The sequence below is a fragment of the Hakea prostrata genome, chromosome 9 (assembly GCF_041222555.1).
Source record: "Hakea prostrata isolate BN-2017 chromosome 9, UWA_Hpros_2, whole genome shotgun sequence".
NCBI classification, from domain to species: Eukaryota; Viridiplantae; Streptophyta; class Magnoliopsida; order Proteales; family Proteaceae; genus Hakea; species Hakea prostrata.
In genome coordinates this window covers 15708109-15730238 of record NC_142608.1, presented here as the reverse complement: position 1 = coordinate 15730238, position 22130 = coordinate 15708109, and the positions used below count along the sequence as shown (strand labels likewise).

General features: G+C 39.2%; 1 protein-coding gene across 2 annotated transcripts in view; it reads left to right on the top strand.

The window, feature by feature from the left end:
- The window catches only part of LOC149004828 (putative bifunctional methylthioribulose-1-phosphate dehydratase/enolase-phosphatase E1 1), a 37614-nt gene extending 16253 nt beyond the window's left edge, over positions 1–21361 (top strand). For both annotated transcript variants that reach the window (XM_089169618.1, XM_089169617.1), the window contains exons 4-9: positions 2–157; positions 2630–2779; positions 2853–2954; positions 20661–20770; positions 20867–20985; positions 21091–21361. In XM_089169618.1, the coding sequence (XP_089025744.1) occupies positions 2–157; positions 2630–2779; positions 2853–2954; positions 20661–20770; positions 20867–20985; positions 21091–21182 (729 nt within the window). In that variant the 3' untranslated portion in view covers positions 21183–21361. The remainder of the gene's footprint in view (position 1; positions 158–2629; positions 2780–2852; positions 2955–20660; positions 20771–20866; positions 20986–21090) is intronic.
- The last annotated feature ends 769 nt before the right edge of the window (positions 21362–22130 follow it).

The following is a 22130-nucleotide window of genomic DNA, read 5'->3' as shown; positions in this document are numbered from 1 at the left end:
GCATTGTATTGTTCTTGACATCGAGGGGACTACAACTCCTATATCATTCGTTACAGATTCTCTTTTCCCTTATGCTCGTGATAACGTGGGAAAGCATTTATATTTGACATATGACACTGAAGAAACTCAGGATGATATAAAGTTACTGCGTGCTCAAGTAAGGTTCTCTACCTTTCTTCACATAACTTGCCATGTATGCAGTGGGTTTTTTTCTTTTGGTTCTAGATGAATTCCTATTTTAGGAGTAGCTCAACAGAGAGCCACTCTATAGTAGGGTCAATGATAGCTTGCAGCAGAACATGAAACAATTATTTGATTGGAAAATGAGAATCATAAAAGATTGAAGAAGATGGACAAAAAGATAGGGTTGGACTTTCTCGGTCCTAGGTCTCTCAGCCGTAGCTATATAAGCTTTCGAACAGGGGATTCTCTCCTGTAACCGAAGCAATGTTCTCGAGTTCATTCAGTAATTCCCCATCTAAGGCGGCTACTGTTGTGAACAATACCATGTCATGTTAACCATAGTTGTCAAGGCGTTACGAGTTCCAATGCATTTGAGCTCCTGCTTTAGTACTATCACTAGCAAATATTAGTTTTTTAATGCATGAATTATATTTATTAGTAGTAGTCTTAGACTTTAGTATGCAACAAATTGCAATATGATGACATACAAAATCCAAATATATGCTTTATTTACAGGCCTAATCCCACCAGAATGGTTTGGGATGAAATTGGACAGTGAAAGATTCATTTTATATGGGGCCATCTCATCCGGTGCAATTCTTCTTGATGTGCCTGTTTTCATTGTATTCGTGAGTTATTTCTATAGCACTGTTTTGGTTGTCTTAGGCTTATTTGATCTATAAACATAAATAGATGTATTTAGTATGATTTATGACCTCTGTTTCTCATTAAAATAAATTCATTTAAAAACAAAATCATAAATAGATCAAGGGCTGTTTATGATTTATCATTGTAAATTGTTAATTTTTGTTTATGCATTTACCTTTAGTGAACATGTGCAGAAGTACAACTTAAGTAGGGTAGAAAGGTAAAGTTCCAAAAAATAAGGAGAAAACCTTTTTTTTTTTTTTAAATTTCTCTCTCTCTCTAACCTTACATTGCTCCCATCTCCACTTAAACATTATGTTAGGAATCAAAACTAGCCCAAACCAGTAGAAGGGAGCCAAAACTAAAATTAAAGCCAAAAGATATTTTACGAGGTAAACCGAAAACCAAGTTGTTGATACATAATATATTATTCACTTTCTTTGGTCAAATATATTATTCACTCACTGGTAGCAAACCTATTTCTTGTTACATAATATATTATGCCTAGTAGTAACCAAACAAAAATTGTTTATCACTCGTAACCCGTTATCATAATTGATTATTCATAAATAGGTCATAAACATAATTATAAATTATGCCAAAGAGAGCCTTAATCTTTTGATTTTTTTTGATTTTTTTTTTTGGGGGGGGGGGGGGGCAGTGTGGGGGACAACCAGACAAGTAATAGTGCAGTTTTGCTGTTTCTCCCTTTGCTTACCAGCTCCGTTCGATCGAATATTGTTATTCATTACCACCCTTCAAACTGGTTGAAGGTTGTTTCAGATTCACCTGTCCTTTATAAAAGGCATGAATTCAGTAGTTAGTTGCCAGCATTTCTTTTTCCAGATGAGAAAGAAAACTACCATTTCTTTAAAAAGAAATACATAGTTATCTTGGAGCACAACTTGGGTTGGTATCCTGTTTTATAGCTAAGAGAACCAAGCAATGTACATAACCCAAAAATACCATCATTCAAGGCTTTCCAAAATATGGCAGCACCACGAAGATCAGAGATTTGTATTAACAACGGAGTAACTTGTATTGGCCATGGTAATCCTGATGGCCCAAGATTTGATGGTCTTGTTCAGATTTCTGCAGGTTGCAAGCAAAGCTTCTTTTCCTTTAAGGTCACTTCCGATATCCAGAAAGGCAGGTTCAAGCTGGTTCAATAGACAAAAATGAACTTGCTATTACGGTGATGCATTCGCCATTATGTACAAGACAAAAAGCCCAGTCAGAGAGGGCTACATTGGTGAGAGATAAGTGTGCAGCAGAATAATACTAGACATGTTTGACTATCTAGGTTGAAAAACTGAGCAAGGACCAGGGTGGAATGAATTAGGAGACTCCTTGGTAAGAGGTTCTGGAGTCATTCCCCTAATCCATTTCTTTGTAGTGAATAATGCAGTATCAGGATTTGGTTTATTTTTGAAAAGATGAATTTGTTCCTTACTCTTCTAGATGGGATAACATGTGCTAATAGAACCAAGGAAACCAGTGAACTAAGATTTATTGAAGTAATGTCTAGACTGGAAGAGTGAACAGAATTCTTGCACTGAAGAGCCCCCTAGGCATGGTTCTAGATCATAATGTATTTTAATATCAAGTTGTATTATCAAAGGTGGAGGTAGTTAAAAACTAATTTCAGATTTTAGTGCTTGTGTAGTGGACTTAGAATAGGTTTAAACATCTTACATAGGTTGCAGAATCCTTCTTTTTTTTTTTTTGGGGGGGGGGGGGGGGGAGGTGAAATGTTAGTGCCGAACAATGGAATTTTGAGGGTTAACATCTTGTGTAGGTTGATGAAGATCTGCGAAAAGGGGTCGCTGATGCTGTACCCATACCTACTAGTGATGCCGGGAAAGATGAGGTGATAGCATCTTTGGTAGCTAATGTTGAAGCAATGATTAATGCTGACAGAAAAGTTTCTGCCCTGAAGCAGCTACAGGTAAGAAAACTAATACTTATGGCTGCTGCATGTAATCAAGTTTCCTACTCACTTCCTTAATTTATGAATGCAGGGTCATATATGGAGAACTGGGTTTCAAAATGATGAACTGCAGGGAGTAGTTTTTGACGATGTACCAGATGCTCTTCAGAAATGGCATGCTTCAGGCATCAAGGTTATTGTTTTTTCTACTGTTCTGTTTTAGTTGCTTCAGTATACATGATCTTCCTAAACAGGGCATGTATAAGTTAGATGGTGAGATTGAATACTAGCTTTTCTACAGGATATTACCCCTACTATACATGAGTGGTTATTGAAAGCTTAAAATAGCAACAATAATTTTCAATTGATTTAGTATTTATTGACTAGAACTTTATACCTTTACTATGCTTTCTTTGGTTTTCTTAGTGGATTTTTGCATATAGTACTTAAAAAGAGAAGGGAATAGATTCTGGTATCTTGGTTTTACATGCACTGTTTTAAAACCTTACCTACACCTGCAAGCATGCACATGTACATACTCAGTAAGAGACATCAAGTTTACCTAGAAAAATAGGTGACCTGCTTCTAGAAAACCGAATTGTAGTGTTCAGCGAGGATTCAAGTACAAGATTGGATGAAGTGTATCACCTAATTTAAGAATCAGTCTGATGTGAACTGGGTTGACCCCCCTTGGCCGAAACCCTGGAGTGGCCCGATGGCCACTCCTAAGGGTGCACCTAGGGCTGGCCTAACCCTATAGGGGTATTCTGGTCAACTATCCCCACTTTAGTTGCTGGTTTGTTTTTCCAGAATTTTCCTTTTATTTTTCTGAAGAGTTTTAGTCAGTTAGGAAGTCCAATTTAAGTTTGAAGAGTTCTTGAGTCTTGGGCTTTTCTGTAAAATAAGACTCTTAACAGTCTTTAATTAAAGAAGAGTTCCTTTAGTGTTTAAGTCTTAAGGAGAATCTATTCTCAAGGAGATTCCATTAAATCCTTTATTATTTATTTGGACGGTTGTGATTAACGTGGTGGGATCCTAATCTATAAAGGAATCCCACTTAGAGTCAAGGTCTTTTAGTTGGCTATAAATAGTTCCTTTGTATTCCTAAGTTTGGATGAATAAAAATTACTGATAATTGCGGCCAAAAAAGGTGCAGTAGGGTCCTCTTTGTGTAGGACCTTGCGGTTGTTTATTACTCTCAAATTCCTCTCTCTTTCCTGCAATCCAGTAGTCTGTCCAGCAACGTTACAGTGGCCAATCAACAGTTAGCATCCTACAAGAACTTTTCTGCAAACCAGGGAGTAAAACCCCTCCCCAACCGCTGCCCTACTTCTTTTTCCCTTTTTCCCCTCTTCCCTTACCCTGTGCAATCCTAGTTTTCCCCCTCCCCTTACTGCCACACTACTGGCAAGTGGCAGCACCGTCCCAGGCCCCCCAAGATCCCCAGAACCCCTCCCCCTACCAAGGAACGAAATCTTGGCTTGATTCGCCGGTTTGCTACCTGGCGAACTAGGCGAACCGGCGAATCTCGTCGAGATTTTGCCGAAATACGCAAAAGCAAAACTGCAAAATGCAAATGTAAAAGTTTAAATAATAATAAATAATATAATATAATCATTGCAAAACGTTAATGTCAAGTTGTTTTGTCAACTGTCAAGTTTAAAAAATAATAAAATAAAACTTAAAAGCAAATAGGTCAAGTCATGTCCTCCACAGTCAAGTCATGTACAGAGAGATGTTTACGTTTATTATTATTAATTTTTTTATATAATTCCATGGTCTTAAATGAACCATGTGTGTGGCTTAAAATATGCAATCTACTGTTCATCTTCCTCCTCCATCCTTGCCTGAACAAAAGTCAGAATCCAAAAGTTTGAGTTTGCTCTTCCGAACACTAGGAGCGTCAACGACGTTTGCTCACCATGAATAAGCTTCTATGATGGATAGTGGTGTTGTGACGGTAGTGTTATCACCGAGAAATCGCTATTTTTGGTGAGTTTGGAGATTTCGTCGAATTTCAGTGCTAGGTTCATTCCTCCCAGCACCGAAATCACCGAATTTTGGCGATATATTGCGGAAATTTGGCGATTTTGCCTTCCTTGCCCCCTACTCCCTACGATACTGCCCTTCCCGTCCCCCACCTCTTCCCTACCCGATGACCCCTCCCTTTCCCTTCCCAACCCTTTCGGCCCGCTCTCCCACCCCTTGCTGACTTGCGGCAAGTCTGAAAAACAGAAAAAGAAAGAAAAGAGAAAAAGGAAGAAAGAAAAGAAAGAAGAAAAGAAAAGATTCAAAAGACTGCCCAAGATCGATCCAACTCCCAATTTTTAACCCAGACCTTTTCCCCATGTCTCTAAAAATCTTTCCTTTCAGCTCTGTGGTAATTTTAGGAATCTCAGACCAGTCCATATAGATTTTGTTAAAACCATAACAACCCTTAGGATCCCACTTTTGTTTCCTTATCTTTCCTCCAGTTCCCATCTAAATCAGAACAGCCCATATCATTCCTAAGAGCTTTCCACAACTTTTCCAGTAACCCCTAGATATCCCATGATATCTTCTAGTTTATTTGCTGGAAGATTTTGGCCAAACCCTAAATTTTAGGGAATTCATCCTAGAAAATCTAAACCCTAAAATTGGGTTTACATCATTTGGTATCAGAGATACAACTTCCAGCAAACTCTAATACCCTTGCCACCCCTTTCCTATTTTCCAGAAATTTTCTGCAATTTTTGGATTTATTTGTAGACCTAAGTTTCAAGGTCAGATCTATGGCAGTCTAATCGTTAGATCTGTCACAAACTTGAGGAACACCATCTCCCTAACACTAGTTACCTTCCTTCCTAGCTTCAGCCCAATTGGACCAACCCAAACCCCAATACCATCATAGATGAACCAGTAGTAGCCAAAGCCATGGAAGAACCAACTAAAGATTACTTGCAGTCTCATCATGAGATTACTTGCAGTCTCATCATTGTATCTGTAGAGGGGTAACAACAACCACGAAGACCTCCAGAGATGTACTAGTTGGGAACTTATGATGGTGTCCGTGATCTCCAAATTTTCTATGAGCGGTTATATGATCTAGACAAGTATTTTACTACTTAAAAGAGTTTGGTAAGATGAGGCTAATGTGTGATCAGTTGGTGGGATATGCCCATGAACAGTGGGACACAAAGGGAGAGGACTAAGATATGATGATAATGAGCCTAACACTTCGGAAGAGTTGTCAAAAGCTTTAAGCCATCTATTTTTCCCAGGAGAACATCCAGCTGGACGAGACCAACAACAGGAGGATTGGTACAGAAGAGAAAGAAACAGGGGTAATTGCGTCAGCAAATTCAGGTATGAGAACCCTTTGTTTGAAGATAATGAAAGGTCTCTTCATTACTACCCACCCACCCTAGAAGAGATCATTGGGTCTTATTACCTTCGTGACTATGACCAAGAATTGCATCACCACCAGAGTACTGTCTATAGGAGGGATCCGCCACCCACCAATCCTCCCTCAAATTTTTCACAACCTCCTAGGATAGACTACAAAAGGACATGCCACAACAACTACAGCAATCGAGCTACTACAACAAGGATTAGCTAGCCAGTGAGTGTCCTCAAAGAGGGGAGATATAGTCTCCCAAATCTACCAACCAATTCCTCTAAAAGAAGTACAGTGTCCACCTCTAGAAGTAGCCCAAGAAGATCTATTTGATGAAGGAGGACATGAGGACAGCCACCAGGATCTTGATGAGATAGTAGAGGATACAACAATGCTGCCCATGCATTGTAGAGTAATGACAAAGGAGCTTCGAATGGACCACAAGGTCAAAATCGTGGGAAACTAGGACGAAACTCTAGCCCCTGAAGACAAGGTCATAACAGATGTAGAGAATGCCTCCAAGAAGTATAGGGACATGGTCAAAGCAACAACACCAGCTGAAGACAGGCCTAAGAAAGCAATTTCTCAACTTGAAGATCACCATGCCCTTGACACTGATGTTACAGAGTTGCTGCCCATGAGTTTCAAAGAAGCACTAGCCTCTATTCCAAGCTACAGTGGACCCACCCTAGATCTCAAAGGGTATGCTGCAGGAACCACATCAGTAATGCACTATGGAATCACGGCAGACAAGAAGAACTACAGGAGTATCATACTATCATTGATGACTCTAACCTTGGACGTGAAGCCTTCATCAAACCCCTTGGTTCTTTAAGAAGAAGGTTCCTAGACTAGAAGATTACATCCCTTGTCTTATCATTTTCCTAAAGTTGTCTTGGAGCAATACTAACAGCAGAACACTTATTACTCCCTCCGCCCTGCAAGGTGCAAGGACGAGTTCATACTAGACATCTCCAGAGAACCAGACTAGGAGCATTCGGTCAGCACATTTATTAGAAGATGAATGCTTTCAAGAAGTGAAGAGTTGATGTGGACAAGGTTGACCCCCTGGCCAAAACCCTGAAGTGGGCCCCACAGCCGCCCCTTAGAGTGCACCTAGGGCTGGTTGAACCCAGTAGGAGGTATTCTGGTCAATCTAGCCCTAATTTACTTGCTGGTTTATTTTTGCAGAATTTTCTTTTTATTTTCCTGAAGAGTTTTAGTCTGTTAGGAAGTTCAGTTTAAGTTGAAGAGGAGTTACTTTAAGTCTTGGGACTCTTCATTAAGATAAGACTCTTCACAATCTTTAATTACAATTTACAAGAAGAGTTCCTTTATTAGTCCTGGGGGGAATCTATTTTCAAGGAGATTCTGTTAGATCTTTTATTATTTCTTTGGATGGTTGTGATTAATGTGGTGGGATCGTAATCTATAAAGGAATCCCACTTAGAGTCAAGGTCTTTTAGTAGGCTATAAATAGCCTATTCTTTCTTTGTATTCCTTAAGTCTGGATGAATAAAATTTACTGATAATTGCAGTGAAGAAAGGTGCAGCAGGATCCTCTTCGGGTAGGACCTTGCTGTTGTCTAGTTCTCTCAAATTCTTCTCTTTCCTGTGATCCAGCAAGCAATCAAGCAACACTACAGCAGTCAATCAACAATTCCAACGAGCATCCTTTAAGAGTTTTTTCTGCAAACCGGAGTAAATGCCCTCCCCAGCCCCTGCCCTACTACTTTGTCTTGCCTTCTTCCCATACCCTGCACAACCCTAGTTTTCCCCCTCCCCTTACTGCTGCACTACTGGCAGCACCTTCCCAGGCCCCCACGATCCCCTAAACCCCTCCCCCCTACGATACTGCCCTGCCTTGCCCCCACCTCTCTCCTACCCCGGGACCCTCCTTTCCCTTTCTAACCCTTTGGGTCCCCTCTTCCATCGCCTACTGACTTGCGGCAAGTCTGAAAAACAGAAAAAGAAAGAATAGAAAAAGGAAGAAAGAAAATAGAGAAGAAAAGAAAAGATTCAAAAGATTGCCCAAGATCCATCCAAGAATCTTCCAATTTTAAATCCAAACCTTTTTCGCATATCCCTAAAAACCTTTCCTTTCAGCTCTATGGTAATTCTTGGAATCTCAAGCCAGCCCATATAGATTTCCTTAAAACCCTAACAACCCTTAGGAATTAGGATCCCAATTTCCTTATCTTTCCCTCCAATTCCCATCTAAATCAGAACAATCCATATCGTTTCTAAGAGCTTCACTTTCCAGTAACCACTGGATAATTATTTTTGGTTTATTTGCTAGAAGAGTCTGAGGAAACCCTAAATTTTAGGGGATTCATCTTAGAAGCCAAACTTAGACTTGGGTTTACATCACTGTCCAAAAGATTGTGTAGCATTTTGTTTCCAGTACTGAGTTTTAAATCGTTGGTGTTCAGCACATTTTCCTGGTATAGGTCTGGTATGTTGGACTCATAATGTAGACCAGTCCACATGAGGATCAGAAACTTCAGGGCCATCAATAGTGAATACTTCTATTGTTCTCAGAATTTCAGGAAATTTCACAACAATAAATAAAAAAGAAATTGTATAGGGGGAAAAAAGAAAGAAAGAAAGGGAAAACAAGGGGGATAGGGTAGTCCCTCTCACACTTGGGTCTCTCACTCACAGTCAGAGATGTAGCCTCAGTTTTTCTGAGGCCCAATTGTAGGATCTAGAATCCCAACCAGATTTGAGTAAGGCTGAACTTAGGGTTTTTTGGAAATTTTTTTTTGGGACAAGTTGGAATTAGGGTTTGGACCGTGTTTGACTAGTGGTGGTAACAGTATCAAGCTTTTGGACAATTTTTGCTGAACAGAAAAATAGTTTTTGAAATTTAGGGTTTTAGAGGTGACTTGGGGTTTTCCAGGAACTAGGGTCTAGGTATAGATGGGGCAGATGGCTAGATCAATGGATTTAAAGGTTGAGGGGGTGATGCAGTTAAAAAGAGGGTACGATCTGATGGGTTAGATAAGGCCGGCTTAAAAGTCTATGAAAAAACATCCTGCTTGTATCTGCCAGAAAGGAGAATTGTTACTACAATATTGGGAGTAAAAATATGAAATAGAACATTATTAAATTTGTTTGTAGCACGGAGGCAATGGTTTTCTCAATAGAACCACAGATCATCTACTTCCTCTCTTAATATCTTCTCTTAGCCTATTTTCTCTCATTCTTATCTCTACTAATTTTTTTTCTTCTTCTTATTCTGATTTTAGAGGTATTTGTTCATGGAACTTGATAAGGTCTTTGGTTTAGAGAAAAACAACAGTGGGGAATGGAACTTTATTGGGGGGGAGGGGGGTGCAGCATTCTAAATGGTAGGAAGGGGCTGAAGAGGTGGGTATTGAATAGGAGCTGGAGAAGTGGGGGGGGGGGGGATCAAGTTAGGTTTAATGTTTTAATGAAATACTGCTGGGAACTTACTGGTCCAATGGTGCTTTTGTAACAGCAGCTTGGTGGTCAACTCTTGATCAGCAGCTTGATGAGGATGATGGATCTTCAATAAGGAAGACTGAATCTACAGCTGCAGCAGGCAGTCTAGATTTAGAAAATAGATGCCTCAAACTACCTTGGACTAACCACCAAGGAACCCAAGCATTTGGACTTCCTGATCTAGATGAAGTCCTCAAAAAAGGAAAATAGCAATAGCTTATTCAGGGAAAAGTCACACAAAACGTTAATGAAGCTCTTTTCTGCTAGTCAGCCTTACAAACTAGAATCCCATTCACATTTAGGACTAACTTCAACTTGAAGAGGAAAATAATCCTGGCAGCTAACTAAAATATAAAAAGTCCTATCTACCCTTAAGTGTACCAAAAGTAACCCAACTAATTCTGATGAAGTCACGTCACAGGACTTTTAGCGGTCACTTGACCTCTAAAACATTATTAAACTAACTAAAAGAATTAGACTCATGTACCACTTTGGTAGGCCTACTGTCTATGACCACATAAACCTATGGGGAAAAGCCTCAACACTCACATTTGTCAACCTTAAATTGTTTCCAACGAAAATTAACCCAATTCAGTGCTGGATCTGCATCAACTTTCTCCATACTCTCTCACAGAGAAAAGCACAAAGCTGTGTTGCTTCTGAATCTCATCATTGAATTATGGCTCTTCTGTCTTAACAAACTTTTATAGACTAAAAAGTGGATTCAAACTTTAAAAGCTTAAGGCTAAACCAACAACGTCTCAGATTATCCCAACTAAATGGGTTCGGCTACATTGATCTTATTGTAAATTTTACGAAATAAGACAAGGGAAATATAAAAAGGAAATGAAAATGAAAATGAAAAATGACAGTTAAAGCAAAGGGGATAGCCCAGGAAAGCAGGAAAATCTCTAGTACATGGTGTCTGCACCTCAGTACTGACTACGAAACTACAATAATAGACTGATCTGCAAACTAAAATAATGAAAGAACTGACTCAAAGAAGACTAACTAATCTGATGAATTAATGTCTGAAATGACTCAAAACATGACTAAACCAAGGTAAAAAATTCGATCGAAATGAACATTTCGACCTTGGAAAAGGTCGAAATTTCGAGGTTTCGGTCGAAATTTCGACCGAAACTGGATACTTTTTTCCTGATTCTTGAAAACTCAATTTCGAGCCTCAAATGCACTCAAATTGATTTGGATTTTTGCATACTAGCTATTTCAAGCATAATAAACACTATAATAACTACTAATTTACTAAAAAGCTACTGAAAATGTAACATGCAACATTCCAAGTATGTAGTACATGAATCAAAGAAGAAGCTGTATTGTTATTACTTACAAGTTACAAGTTACAACTTACAAGTCTATTCTATTCAAGCCTCAAGGTCTCCCTCTTCCGTCTGCACCCCATACAAATGACAATATAACTCCCATGATGTTTGCCCCCGCCCCATATAGTTTTGGACATAGTCAAAAACTGCACCTCTGTATGTGGCCTCATCCACATGCATAAGATTCCCTAACGGTGGGAAGTTGTGAATCTCCAAAGGAACTGGTGGTGGTGGGCCTTGTGGCTGTGGAATAGTGTGGAAGATCTGCTCAACAAATGAAAGACCACCCTGCCCTTGCTCTCAGGACTAGGAGAAGGATAAAGATACTGATAAGGTCGCAGTGGCTGACTCCGATAATCGACAGTGGGAGGGACACCATAAGCTCCATAGGCCGCTCCATAACCATAAGGCTCCAATCGTGGCTGACTGGCCTGACCCTGAATCTGATAACCAGGAGGGACACCATATGGTCCATAACCATAAGGACCATAACCATAAGTCGATTCGGTAGAACCAATACTCTCCACAGCAGTATCATATGAGGACTCTGCAGGCCTATGCCATCCGGATCCTCTGGAGGTGGAGGAGTCTCTAGCATCATCAATGCTCATCGATCTCATAGATCCCACCAAGCTCTCGGCATCAGATGGACAGTAGGACCCATATGATGGCGTGTCCTCTGTGCTCCAGCCATGCTGTCTCCCCTTCCCCTTCCTCGAATATGTAGAGGAAACATTTTTGCCTCGAGATGCAGCTCCAATATGGTCTGAATCCTGTGTCACGTGGGTGAACTGACTCTCTCCTGTGAATCTCGGTGGTCGTCCTCCCCCCCTTTGACTCTCACGTCCAGCAGGTGGTGGTGGTCTCTCCCTAGGATCAGCTGAATCCTGATCACGAGGTCCCACACCCTCCTCATCCCCTCCATCATCACCATCACCGTCATCATCACCACCATCGTCGTCATCGCCGGAGGCCTGAGTCACCTCATCCTCAGTGTCGGACCAGAAAATCAAATCCTCACTCTGGGTGGATGCACTAGGGTGTGGCACAAAGGGACGGGCGGGCTCGCATGTGGCCTCCCCTCCCGGGCCATGAAGTCCCCCACATCAGCCCCCATCTCCTCTCGCAATCGACTATTGGGAAGACCTCCATCCTCATCCAAAGAATCCGTCTCCACTATCCCCGATCCAAATCAACTATCGGGTTATCATCATCATCCATCTCAAATATGTCGGCCAACTCAATATTGGTGCTCTCTCTGTCCATCCCCTGTCTAATATGATCCTCTCTCAGTCTCATATTATAGTGTAGGTAGACAAGGTCCTCTAGACGCTTCACACCCAATCGGTTGCGCCTCTTCGAGTGAATGAGGCTGAAGGTGCTCCAATTTCGCTCACAACCAGTGGCAGAACATGTTTGGGAGAGCACTTTGCTTGCAATCCTACTCAAGTTGTGTGAATCACGTCCAAATTGCAACCACCACTTAGCTGCAACAAACATAGACTCCAAGTCATTTTAATACTTAAATAACTAAATTAAAGATTGAATATAATAATTAAATGTATAATGAAATAAATGAATGAACTTACCCGCAAGGGCGGTTTCCTGACCCGATACGGCCACAGTATGACCGAAGCTCCCAGTGGCATCCCTCAAAGCCTTTATCTAATATATAAAGAGAAAAAACAATAACTAGTTAGTAGTTACTAGGTTAATGACTTAGTATAAAACTACGAATTGTGAATATCAAATGATTCTAATCACTATCTCACCTCCATAAGGATGACCGCTTGTTTAGTCGTATCCGGTTCGAACTTCTCCACTACAGTTTGGACAGCATCCATCAAATCTTACCTCATCCCAAGATTGTCCTTGTAATGGTACTTGGGATTTAAATAGTATGTTGTGTAAGAAAAAGTATGTCATAAAAGGGAATAGTTAATGCTTAAGCCTTAATAGTGTGATAACATAATGAAAATTAAATTAAATACTAGACTTAAGTACTTAACAACTTAACAACTCACCAGCCTTATGCAGTGGATGCTGCAACATAGACTCCCATCTATCGTTGATGATTTGAAGGACTTTCTTGTTGCCGCGTGGGTGGACTCGAGCAACTTGCTCGCTTCATCCTATCTACTCGCAGCAAATATGTGTGCTAGAGTAGGTTTTCTTTGCTGATCTACCATCCTCAACACATTCACCACAGGCTCAAGCATCTTCACTACTATCCTCACATTGTGCTAGAAACTCTCATCAAGGATAGTCAACTAAGCTCTCCTTCCTCCCACTGATGAAGAACCCTCCCAGTTAAACCACTCCTCTGATGCAAACATACTCCTAAGGCCAGTCTTCCTACTCTCAAAGCTCTGTAGTGCTATTCAATTAGTAGCAAATTTGGTTATGCCTGGCCTCACTAACTCACCCTGACGCTTGTCCCTCATCATCCTTAATGCATAGGTGTGGTTATATATGAATGTGCTAACATGTCGAGCTTGGTCCACCGTATTCTTCACAAGCTTGACCTTTCCAATCTCCTTCAACATTAAGTCAATGCAGTGAGCAGCACAAGGAGTCCAAAAGAGCCTATATCTGTCCATCCATCAAGGCATCAAGCCATCAATACAAAGTTATAAAGTGTACATGTATATGTGTAATGTAAATATATGTATTTATAAATGAAAATTAATACTATATGTTTAGACTTTAGATACCTGGAGTTCTCTTGCATCTTCAACCCAGCTTTCTTGTAGTTAAAGCCATTATCACTCACAATTTAAACTACATTTTCCACTCCAACCTCCTTCACCACTTGCTTTAGTAATTTGTAAATGTATTTTGCATCCTTCTTCTCACCGGATGCATCTACTGACTTGAGGAACACTGTCCTCCCATCACAATTCAACATGAAATTGATGATGGACTGTCTAGTGGGACCAGTCCAACCATCAGCCATCAGAGTCACTCCATAATGATTCCACATGGGCTTTAATCCCTTAATGTATTCATTTATGTCCTCTTTATGCTTAGGCAAATACACATTATATATCTCATATGGAGTGGGGCCCTGTACACCACTCCCAGCCTTGCCTATCTGCTCAATTATATCTCTATAGTAGGGCCCCTGAGTTGTATGTGCTGGAACACTATGGTAATGCGCCCATTTGGAGAAAGCCATCCCCACTTTCTCCTTCACACTCCCCCAAAAGTGCTTCAACTTTCTCTGTTTATTCTCAGGCCTCGCAAATATGGCCGAATCATTGCGAAAAATCTCAAGATCCGGATTTGTAGGATGTGCTGAGGAAGCTCGACCCCTTGTAGGGGCCCGTGGGATAGGAGCCTCCTGCCTTACACTCTGAGACCTCCTCATAGGGACTTGGGAGCCACTTATGCCTCCCATACCTACTGGCTCTCTAGAGGACCCACAACCCAGACCCCTCTGTTGCCTCCTGATGTCATCAATCCTCTGTTGCTCCCTACTCATCATCATCGCCCTCCTCAACTGATCGGCCTCTGGATCAGGGTCACTGTCTCCTGGCTCATCCCTACCATAACCCTCAGGATCTGGAAGGTCATCTAAGCAGGCATCCTCGAACTCATCCCTCTGTGTTCTCTTCTCTTTCCTCTTTTGCTTTCCACCACTAATATATGAGGCCATTGCCCTCTTGACCTCTACAGGCACCTTTGGGCACCCTGTTACATCCCTGTTGCCACCAGCTAGATGCACCTTCAATCTAGTGGCCCCACCTCCTCCAATTTGTTTCTTACAGTAATTACACTCACTCTTCCTCTTATCAGCTGTCAGTGGCCTCCCATGATCCCAAGCTATGTCTGACATCTTTAAAATAGAGTGCCTGATACAAGAAACACACACTAAGTATCTTGAAAAGCTCCACAATATGTTCAAAAAATGACATACATGCTCCTAATAATAACCTCCTTTTTTAAATATTAAAAAAAAATGTATAACTATATAAGTATTTTTTAATATATAAATAATTTTAAAATATATAAAATACACACTATCTTAAAAATATCCACAACATGCTCAAAAAATTGCATACATGCTTCCACTAATACTCTCCTATTTTTAAATTTAAAACAGAAATTAATTATTTTTTTAATATTTAAATATTTTTTAAATTATTTAAATATATATTAAATACAGTAAAATTACATAATTAACAGAAAAAAAAATTAATTCAACACCATCACAGCAATATGGTGTCTCAACTCTCACATACATCCATTTGAAGCTTATACATGTACTATACATAAACATTTTTAACAATATACATAATTTAGTAAATAATTTTTAATAACAGAAAAATAAAAAAATAGTAGGAAGAATCAAAAAATAATTTTGACTCTACAAATTCATAGATCATCACTCTAAAGTAAACATATATAAATTTGGAAGCAATCTAACATGATTTAAGGCACAAATGAAACAAAAATAAAAAAATGAGGAAGTTGGTTACTCACCTTACAAGATTTGAGAAAATGCACAAATGGAGGAGCAAATCAAGTGTTTGAAGGAAATGGAATACTAGAAATTAGGTGTAGAATGGGATGAAAGCAAGAGAAATCAGCAAAAATTGCATAATCAGGTCGAAATCTCCTGGGCGATATCGCTCGAAACAGTCGAAACTGACGGTAGGTCGAAAATGAGCTCGATTTTGGGTATTTTAAAGCCTACGCAAGTGTCGTTTCGGCCCGATATGGTATCGGGCTGAAATATCGACTCGTATCGACCGAAATTTCGGTCGATACGAAACGAAATGGATACTTTTTGTGCCTACTACTGTATTTCGTTTCGAGTTGGATTTTTGCAGGCATTTCGATCGAAATTTCGACCATTTCAATCGAGTTTTCTTCCATGGACTAAACTAGTGTAATAAGCCTGTTATCATACTCAGTCACTAGCTCAAGCCCATTAAACTTGCCCATTTCAAAGAATATGGATTCAAAGGCCCAACGTATATACAACACAACCTAACCCAAGGCTTGTTTCCAATAAGGTGAGCCCCTTAGTTGACTTTACCTGCATGAAATTTTCTGTATGCATATAGGTAGCTTACCCTTATATCTCTCTTAAGGTTGATGTTTCTGATTACTCGTTATAATCAACGTAATTTGTGTTTTTTTTTTTGGGTTGAGGGATGAATAAATAAATTCATTATCAAAGAGAACAAAGGAAATACAAGAGCACAAGGGACAAAGCCTAGGCAAAGCGAGACTGAGGGCTCAACTAACAAGCAACCTACGTGGCATCAAGCCTAGCAACTACCTAAGAGCAACAATAAAAGCAAACTAGTCATACAAGCACAAGTGACCCAAAGCTTTACAATCAGACCAAAAAACACAACCAAAAGTGAACCAAAAAGGGAGCACACCCAACAAGACCGATGCAGTATCCTGATCGATTAGAGACATGAAAAGCCTCCATTGCAACAATGCGCAGGACACGTAGTAGGGACATACGCTGCACTGCCATAGACGCTAGGGAAGGAAGCAACACAAGATTTGAGATGAAGAATGAAAAGAATAGATCAGAGTTCAAAAATAATTCGGAGAGTTCAACAATGATGGCCCTTATGGCTTTTCCCCAAAGCCAGAAAGGTCATCAAAGGCTGGAGCCCTCGACAAACAGAAGCGAATCCTTGAAACAGAAAGGGGAGAGGGAGAGAGAAGGAGAGACAGTGGGAGGAAGAATAAACTGGATTAGAGATCGAACCGATTCAGAGAGAACAACAATGACGGCCGTCATGGCTTCCCCCGACGCCAGAGAAGCCATTCGGGAGAAGAACCTTCGATGAAGAAGTTGAAACCAGAAACAGAACAGGGAAGAGGGAGTGAAGAAGAGAGATAGAGAGAGGAGATGAGTCCAGATCTGGGGGGGAAGGGAGGAAGAAAATGCAAAAGGGAACCAAGAGGGCTCAACATGCAGCATCTAGTCTTACAACAAAGCTAAAAGGGTGCACAAAGAGAAAGAAATACATTGCACTAGGTATTAATGGACCAAAAGACAAGGCCAAGAAGCCAAACTCAACTAAGCCAAAACTAGAAAGCTCACTAATCTTTTCCTTCTTGACTTGGCAAGCATCATAGGTGGCAGATCATCGAATTAGAGGGAATTCTCGACTTAGATGCTTCTTTACTACCTAGAGCAACATTATAGGATTCAAAACTTGCAATAGCATAGCCGAAGAGGGTTAAGATAGCTCTCAACATGGTGAGAACGAATCAGGAAGAAAGGAAGACAGAGGAAGAGTAAGCAAAAGTCGAGAGGCAGCATGAGAGAGAGAGAGAGAGAGAGAGAGAGAGAGAGAGAGAGAATAGAACGAGAGAGAAGAAAGGGACAAACATATAGAGAGAAGATGATGGAGATGTCATCGGAGAGGGAAGAGAGGGTATAATAAGAGAGATAGAGAGACAAAATGCGAGAGGGTGAGAGAAGGAAGAGAGGGAAGAGACAGATGGTGTGGAGATGTCACCGGAGAGAGAAGAGAGCGAATGAGAGAGGTTGAGAGAAGGAAGAGAGACAAAAAAGAAGAGAGAAGAGAGTGTATAAAGAGAAAGAGAGACAAAGATAAAGAGATAGAACGAGAGAGAAGAAAGGGAAGAGAGGGACAGAGATAAAGACATCGTTGAATAGGGAAGAGAGGGTTTAAAGAGGTAGAGATGATCTAGAGCTCGATGATGATGCCCCTTCCAACCCAACTGTGTTAACTCTTACACATATTTAGAATTGAAGTTAAATTAAGCCATTACAATCTCTCTCTCCCCCTTCTAAACCAATTGTGCTAGTTCTTATTAATATTTTAGAATTGAAGTTAAATTAAGCCATTACAATCTCTCTCCCTCTCTCCTGACTCTCTCTCTCTTTGTGGTGTTAAGAAGTCATTACAAGTTAAACCCTTGAAAATTTGCGTTCTATATCGTAAATCTAACACATGAATTGCTCTAAATCACATGACTGCAGCCAGCTTAAGAACTAATATAAGTAGAAACCCTTCTATGAGGGTGAATGTAAACTCCTTATGGCCCCCTTGGATTCCATTTACATTTTTCGTTGCATCAATAAGGAGGCAATGTGTGGAGGATGAGTGAAAATTGCTTTGAGAAAGGTTGATTTCATCCATTGCCCTTGTAGTGTATTTATAGGTTTACAAATATAAGCTAGAACCAACTTAGAGAATAGGAGTACAAAACTAAATAGATTACTAAAGACTTATACAAGGACTTAAAGAGGAAGTCCTAATTCAAGTAGAACGAAAACGAAATATCTAGTTTGTAATTTTAGTCTTGATCGGGCAGATGATGGGATGGTAAAATTTGATGAGAAGGAGATTCCTCAAGGTGATTGTTTTATGTATCTTGGCTCAGTCATAAATAAAAAAAGGTGATATAGAGGTTAATGTTTCCTTAATAATTAAAATAAGGTGGATGAAGTGGAGAGGTGCATCCAGGGTCTTATGCAATCGACATATTCCTTTAAAGCTCTAAGGGAAATTTTATAGGACAATAGTACGACCAATTATGATGTATGGTGCAAAATGTTGGGCTGTTAAGAAACATCATACAGATAAACTCAGTGTAATTGAAATGAGGATGCTAAGATGGATGAATGGAAAAACTAATATCCGAGCTGTCTAGGAGTAGCTCTGGTAGGTGATAAGCTTCGAGAAAGTCGTTTGAGGTGGCATGGTCATGTTCAACAAAGGCTTGTAAATGCCCTTGTATGGTGAAATGATTTAATCCATATTGAAGGAATTAGAAGAGTTAGGGGCAGACCTAAGATGACCTTAAGAGAAGTGGTGAGAGAGAATATGCATAGTTTGAGCCTTATATCTAGTATGGCCTGAAAAAGAGTTGATCGGAAGGCAAGAACCCATGTAACCGACCCATTTAGTTGGGACAAAGCTTGTCGTTGTTGTTGTAATTGGATTTGCACTCTCAAACTTATGCTAGCATTAGTTCAAGGAGAATATCCCCACTCTCATAACACAATGTGATGTCTTTTAATGACATGAGAGAGAGCTCGGATGTATGATTTTCCTTGGTGCTTTAGTTCATTTAGGTTGTATTTGGTTCTAGAGAGATGAAGAGAGTAGAGAAAAATAGATTGTTTATGTCTGGTTGTCAATGGAGAAGAAATGAAAATAAGTTTTTAATATTTGATTAAAAATGATGTCAGAGTTATAATAACATTCACTTTGTAAACAGATCCCAAAACAAATTTTTCAAGAAAAAGCCAGTTTTCTGCCAAAATGGTTAGACTTCTTTTGAGGGTAGACCAAGACATTTTCATCAGTCCCAAGACACATTTTAAATTTTGTCAGATGAATCTTTTATGCTTATTTAAAACTTCTTTTTTTTTTTTTTTTGGGGGGGGGGGGATGAAAGGAAAACAACTTCTTTGCATGGTCTGGTACTACTTTTGTTAGTGCATGTAAAATATGTGTCTATTATTATTGGTTTAGTTGCCAATTTGCTAAGTTTTCTTTTCTGATTTTTATGTGATATTTGGACTGTCCTTCGGATTGGTAGTTGCTTATTTTGGGAGACGTGTAAAGTTTGAAGCATCCATTCAGCTATTCAAGGGTGGACCCAGGATTCAACATTGGGGGGCCGAATAATAATTACAAAATTTCTAGTTCTAATGTTTAGAAAGAAAATCATGCTGGTAATAATCAAAATCTATATTAAATTCATAGAAAAACAAGAACAAGTGAAAAGCCACAAAACATATTTCTAGCATAAATATCATTATGGAACTCGACGATCTTTGGGATCGCAAAAATCCTCAATGATTGATTTGATTTACACCAATCTTTTCAAAATTCAAGTGTACAGAATCTTTTCCAATGTTGCAGGTGTTAGAGTCGAGAACTCTAGATATAATACAAACTCTCCCATTCTATTGTGTTTTGAATTCTAGGAGAGTTTGTATTTCATTGGGTTTGAATTTAAATTTTGAATTTGATTTGGTGTGTTAAAAATACATGCTCTGTGACATCAACCACAAATAAAAATAAGTAATTAATAAAAAAAACTGCAAGAAACTTCAATACTCTATATTCAACATTTAAAAAAGAAAAAGGAGAAAGAATAAACCCCAAAAAAAGAGAGAGAAATAAGAATACTTGATTGTGGTCCTTCGGAGAAGATTTAGGAGAAAAATTTAGCCTTTTCAAATCCAAGTTTTCCCTTTAGTTGTGTGTGAGGAAAGAGGAGAGCAAATTAGAGAATAAATAGGGGGAAATTTAGGATCATGAGTTCGTTTCTAATTGGGAGTTAATTGTTTCCTCCTTAGAAATTGGATTTTAATTATTACAGTTAGATAGAAAATAAGAATGACACATATATATATATATATATATATATATATATATATATATACCTTTATCTTTACCTCTAAAACTGTTTCCACTATTGGGGTGGGGTGGGGGGGCAAATATTGGTATTTCATGTGGAGAAAGAGAAAAATAAGGGAAAATTAAGGAATTAATCAAAAAATTTTAAAAATCAGGGGGGCCATGCCCCCCTGGCCCCTACATAGTTCCACCCCTGGAGCTATTACCTTCATTAAATCCTTTTATTGGTTCATATTGCAGTTACTATTTGCATTGTTGTGTTATGTTCCTATTTTTGCTTTAAACAGCTATATTTTTGAAGGCTAATTATCTTGGCTCTTTCTCTTTATCAGGTTTATATTTATTCTAGTGGTAGCAGAGAGGCTCAACGTCTTATCTTTGGCAATTCAAATCATGGTGACTTGCGAAAATATTTATGTGGATATTTTGATACCGCCGTAGGGTATGGCTTTTCTTAGTATAATCTGTTTCTCAAGTGTTCATTTTGAATGTTGTACCAACTCTGATTTTCTTTATATGGTCGGTGGTGCTGGTGCAGAAACAAGAAAGAAACACGCAGTTACCTTGAGATCTCACAGTCACTTGGAGTAGATGAACCATCGGATATCTTATTTGTCACCGATGTCATTCAGGAAGCTGTGGCTGCAAAAGCAGCAGGTAATTGCTACCAATTTTTCAGAGAATTCTGATATGTTCTTATTTAGATTTTGCAAAGCTTTGTTCAGGTTCTGCACTTTCAGTAAATACTGGTCCATTTTTCAGGTTTAGAAGTGATAATTTCGGTCCGACCAGGAAATGCACCAATTCCAGAGAATCATGGGTTCAAGACTGTCCGGACCTTGTTGGAAATCTGAAATGACTAATGCTATATATTATTAAGATGTAAATTTAGTTCATAAATATTTTGATAGAGAAACAAACAATACAGTTCTAAAATACTTGTGGGCAAAAAGGAAAAATAGAATTATAGTGTAAAGGTGATGCCATAATGGTGAATGGGAAATAAGCTGAGGAAGTGCTATTATGGTTTCTATTTCTCATGTTTTTGCAACTTATGGGGCATTCTCATTCTTTCTGCCTGAGCATTACCTGTTTGTTTAGTTTTTGAAATTTTATAAAAGCAGCCATAACTTTTATATTAAAGGTTAGCCCATCCGGCCTCTGTCCTAACAGCAAAGGAGCCATGCAGGGGCTACTCATAAATTCCGGAAAAGACCAACAAAATATTGGTACAAAGAGATCTAATAAAAATAGATAACAGTAGTAGAAGATTTAAATCCAGCCAAACTAATCTGGGAAGAAAAAAATTTCATATATAATTTATGATAAATTTCCAATGAGGAAGGTTAAAATAGAGAGTCGATCTCATTAAGTTGGGATAAGACTTGGATGTTGTTATTGAAGGCTAAATGCAGCAGATGGATTTGGGTTTTTCTAAGGGAAGATACTGGATTAAACATTTGTGTGATTTTTATATTTTAAATTTTTTGCCTTAACTAAATAACCATCACTACTCTGTATTTAGTTTTTCTATTTGGGACATCTGCCATTTGTCCTTGGGAAGTTAGATTTGTGAGTGTCACTTGCTTTAGAACCTCTCTGGCACTGGAGGCAAATAGGTTGATCTTGCTTCTCTTCTTTTTTTCTTTTTGGGTGTGTGGGTTTGATATTATCTTTTTCCCTTTCTATTATTGCAGTTGTTGATTCCAATAGGAATCTAGGGTTTGAAACTGACCCAGAAGGCATTAAGGGCATGTTTTGGTATGCAAGACACTAGATGCTCTCTGATGGTTGCCAAAAAT